Consider the following 4,866-nt stretch of genomic DNA (forward strand, 5'->3'; position numbering starts at 1 on the left):
TATAAATCGTCACCGAACGTTAAGCATGCGAACCCTACGGGTTCGAGAACTATGTAGACATGACCGAGACACGTCTCCTGTCAATAACCAATAACGAAACCTGGATGATCATATTGGCTCTCACATATTCTACGAAGATCTTTATCGGTCAAACTGCATAACAACATACGTTGTTCCCTTTGTCATCGGTATGTTACTTGCCCGAGATTCGATCGTCGGTATCTCAATACCTAGTTCAATCTCGTTACCGGCAAGTCTCTTTACTCGTTACGTAATGCATCATCTCGCAACTAACTCATTAGCTACATTGCTTGCAAGGCTTATAGTGATGTGCATTACCGAGAGGGCCCAGAGATACCTCTCCGACAATTGGAGTGACAAATCCTAATCTTGAAATACGCCAACTCAACAAGTACCTTCGGAGACACCTGTAGAGCACCTTTATAATCACTCAGTTACGTTGTGACGTTTGGTAGCACACAAAGTGTTCCTCCGGTAAACAGGAGTTGCATAATCTTATAGTCATAGGAACATGTATAAGTCATGAAGAAAGCAATAGCAACATACTAAACGAACAAGTGCTAAGCTAACGGAATGGGTCAAGTCAATCGCATCATTCTCTAATGATGTGTTCCCGTTAATCAAATGAGAACTTATGTCTATGGCTAGGAAACTTAACCATCTTTGATTCAACGAGCTAGTCAAGTAGAGGCATACTAGTGACACTATGTTTGTCTATGTATTCACACATGTATTATGTTTCCGGTTAATACAATTCTAGCGTGAATAATAAACATTTATCATGAAATAAGGAAATAAATAATAACTTTATTATTGCCTCTAAGGCATATTTCCTTCATGTTGGTTCGATACTTGTGTTATAATTTGTTAGTGACACTTTTTTAATGAACTGAAGGGTGTTAGCACCGACCTCGTAGTCATGGCATCGCTCCGTGATGTTGCTCCCGTTAGGGTCGACTCGGCAGAGAATGAAGCAGACCGCGTGGTGCAGGTCGCGGCCGAGCATGTCAATGAAGCCTAATTGGCAGCGCTCATTCTGGCAACCCACAGCTTCTCGCTGAGAACAATGCGATCTATGAGCCTGTGATGGATGAGCAAAAGGCCGAGGACATCCGCTAGATGATGGTCCGCCTCCATACCGAGTAGTAAAGGTTTTTTGACGAGATGACCAAGAAAAAAGCGCCGCTTGAGGATAGCGATGACCCGGTGCCACTGAGTCCGCCGACCACCAGTGCTGACGACACTGGATCCTCCACTAGGGGGGAGATCCCCACCTATTCTGACTCCACGATGACCGGATTCACAAACTACCACTCAGAGTAGAGCTCTTTTCCAGGGGTAGTCTAGCTAGGTAGTTTGACGTTGATGTAGAGATGTATTTATGTAGCTGGTGATATCGATTCGGAGTAGAACTTGCGATGCTTTTTAGTATATGAATCATGACGGCTTATGTTGCTTATGTTCCATGTGATCTTCTCAACCTGTGTTACTTGTTTAAATCTTGTTCTTCTTTCTTTATAGATGAAGTAGTATGTAGTGTACTCAGATAGATATCTAGGAGTCTACGATTCATAGCAAACATGCAATGAACAAAGTGGTTGGTTACAAAGGCAGTTGCTTCAAAGGGTTAAATATTAGGGAGGAGGCAGAGGATGATTACTCCAAGTATGTGCTCAAAAAGATGAGGAAACATGAAGTAATCAAGGGTGTAGGTCAGATTGGGTTGAGTGTGCTGAAGAACTTAATACTTCATCTAGTTCGTTCTAATTGTGGTGTTACTTCTACAATTTGATCGTATGCAACATGCATTGCCCACATTGGACAGTATATCGCGTTTCTCTGAGCTTGACGAAATGTATGTGATTTGAATCTAATGTGGTACTATTTGTTATATGTGGGCAGTGATATAATTGCTATATATTTTGTTGCAGGCCTATTAAAAAAACTGCCGAGAGATGCTTTGCCGAGTGCAGAACTTGGTAAAACACGTAATGTCGAGAGCCCATCTCAGCAAAGATGCAATGCCTCGCTCTCTAGTCACTCACATGGCGGCCTCGTGTGCGTTGGACTTTGCTGAGTGGCGGTTGAATGGAGCTCGGCAAACCTATGTATCACGTGACAAGCATCGTCTCCATCTGGGCCATCAAGTAGCTTTATTGTGCCGACTACTCTAAGCAAAGTATTGAAACTCGGGAAAGTGTCCTTTGCAAGGGTGTAAGCTGAGTACCTTATGATGTGAGTTGAACTCAGTAAAGTGTTTGCCAAGTATTAATTGCCCTTTGCCGAGTTTTCTAGGCACTCGGCAAAGCCCATAATTTCAATATATAGTGTTGAGGATGTTGTTTCATTCCGTGGTGAGTGTTGAGCATGGCTGCACTTTTAATTTTCATATGGAATGGTTGTTTTTCAATTTTATTAAGGTGTATTCCACAAATTTTCCATCCCCAGTTCAAAAATAATATTTAATTATACCATCAAAGATTCACCTGTGCCCCTCTCTCTCTCTCTGTGTGTGTGTGTGTGTGTGTGTTAACATTGAGAAAATCAACGGATTTAATTGTTGTGGACAGAGAGATTCAAACTGTACATTTTACAATGAAAGGTTATATTAGATGGAGCATAGATCATTCCTTCCACACACAAAAGTTTGTTAAAAAAATGACGCTGTAGCACTGAGTTCTTGGTGAAACTGGTACAGACAAGGGAGTCTTTGACTCGTTGTTCGTATCATCATTGCGGGATTTACTAGATGCCACTCATCCTGTTTGAAAAAGCCACAATCTCAACAAGAACAATTTCATCATCCAGGTTCACTCTCTAGTTACTCACTCTGCTAGTAGCACCATCAGTCGAGGTACCGAGGATTAAGGTCTTACAATTATTATTAAGCAAGCATAATAACGCACTGAGTGGTGCCGGTCGATGGCCACGGACGAGGTCACGCCGGCCAACCAGGCTGACGCATGCAACGGAGGTCGGGGGCCACCGCCCTCGCCTCAGACCAGGAAGCTGCCGTCTCGCTTCCTCACCTCCACCTTGAGAAGGTGGACCTCGCCGGCGCTGCCTTCGCCGAGAGCTCGGAAGAAGCAGGTGTCGCCGACGCCGAGGCCGTTGTCGACGCAGAACTGGTGCCACCCGTACCTGAGCGACGCGCGGGGCCTGCCACGGCTCCGGGGGCTGTGCTTCAGGTTCACGAACCACGACTTGCCGCGCATCCGCAGCTCCACCTTGCTCCTCTCCGCGTACCCGTGCGCGTTCTGGAACTCCACCGGCACGTTCTGCATGCACACGCCGGACACGCCCGGCGACGGTGAGTGGCGGATTTAGTCAGTAACGCGCCTGGCTAGCAACACTCGAGCATGAGCGACTCACCAGGTACTGCTTCTGCCTCACGCCCAGGTTGCACTCCCTCAGCATGACGGTGAACAGCGACGCCGGCCCGTCGTCGATCCCCATCACCGCCATGCTGCTGCTGTTGCCGCCACCGTCGCCGTTGCTGCTGCCATCTTCGCTGCCACTGTCGCCGTCGCTGCTGCTCCCACTGCCTGCCAAACGCGAAAACCATCCTTCTTTAAATCTTGCAAAAGTTACAACCACCGTACTGACACGACGACAAAGAAGAGGAAGAAGAGGCGCGTACTGGTACTGCCATCGTCATCATGCTGGTAGTGCCTGCGGCACATGCTCACGTCGAACACCTTGACGGTGAGCACGGCGTCGCCGTCGAAGCTGAAGACCAGGAAGTAGCCGAGCCGCAGGTCGTGCGCACGGGCGAACCCTAGGTACATGTGGCCGTCGGCGTCCAGCACCACCTTCACGTCCCAAAAGCGACGCCCGTGGCCGGCATTCCGCAGCTTCACTTCCTGGGGCTTGCCGCCGTCTAGCTCTAGCAGCACCGTCGTAAACTTGTCAGGCAGCCTCTGCAGCGAGGGTCAAGCAGTGATTGAGCCGATCAAACTAGTACTAGGCAGCAGAGCGACAAATAGAGATGGGAGATCTTGTATATACCATACCAGCCTAGTCGAGGAGTTCTCAAGTATGATCTGGAAGAATTGAAAACTTTCCACGCTGTCCATCTCACGTGTCTCTGCATACATGAATAGATAGCTCAGAGTTGATGCACAGTCTGGCAGAGATTGGGGGAAGAACAGAGGTGGTGTTTAGTTGAAAAGAGATGGAGCAAGATATACGACCTCCATAACAGGGGGTAAGAACAAGAACAAATGCTGCACACTTTGCCCAGTTCATATATAGGGATCACGTACGCCTCTTAGACGGATCCTAACAACCAACTATGCCATGAATTCCATTCCTCCCTGCACTCTCTCATGGCAAGCTCTAACACCAAATCGATATGGAAAACCCTCTCCAAATCCACGGGGACAAAGAAAGAACAACAGATGGCACGTCACCTTGCTTCGAGCTCGTCTCACCTTGCCTGGTGGAAGCGGCGGACCCCCGGCGTGGTAGAGCGCATCCGGCGGTGGTGGCCTGGATCACCCCGTCTTGACAACGGCAGCCTGCGAGCGAGGGCGGACTGCTGCTTGGGGTTCTGGCCGAGCGAGAGCAAAGCGGGGTGTAGGAGTAGGACTAGGAAGAAGCAGTGGCAGTTTGCGGAAGGAAGAAAGGGACAGCTGCATTGATCATTGTACCATGTTCCATTTTGGGGGCGTTGGATTACCTCACCGTCGCAGTGGTGCATGTGAAGCAACTGATGCCTAGTGCCCAAAAGTGCATTGCATTGGCGAAAAAAGAAGTGAAGTGTAATGGTGCTTGTGGCTTTGCTGCATCCGAGATGGGGTTGCTATTCTCCCTCGTCTTCTTGGTAGGTTGACAGACCAATGT

The 4,866-nt window shown here is 48.1% G+C and overlaps 1 protein-coding gene across 1 annotated transcript; it reads right to left on the reverse strand.

The window, feature by feature from the left end:
- Nucleotides 1–2,867: 2,867 nt before the first annotated feature.
- On the reverse strand, nucleotides 2,868–4,664 carry LOC119293822 (B3 domain-containing protein Os03g0212300-like). The gene is made up of 5 exons (XM_037572171.1): nucleotides 4,455–4,664; nucleotides 4,035–4,108; nucleotides 3,662–3,941; nucleotides 3,394–3,566; nucleotides 2,868–3,299 (listed from the first exon to the last, which is right to left on the reverse strand). The coding sequence occupies exons 2-5, from the start codon at nucleotides 4,095–4,097 to the stop codon at nucleotides 3,018–3,020; spliced, it is 798 nt and encodes a 265-aa protein (XP_037428068.1). The 5' UTR covers nucleotides 4,098–4,108; nucleotides 4,455–4,664; the 3' UTR covers nucleotides 2,868–3,017.
- Nucleotides 4,665–4,866: the final 202 nt, after the last annotated feature.

Source organism: Triticum dicoccoides, chromosome 4B (assembly GCF_002162155.2).
Source record: "Triticum dicoccoides isolate Atlit2015 ecotype Zavitan chromosome 4B, WEW_v2.0, whole genome shotgun sequence".
NCBI classification, from domain to species: Eukaryota; Viridiplantae; Streptophyta; class Magnoliopsida; order Poales; family Poaceae; genus Triticum; species Triticum dicoccoides.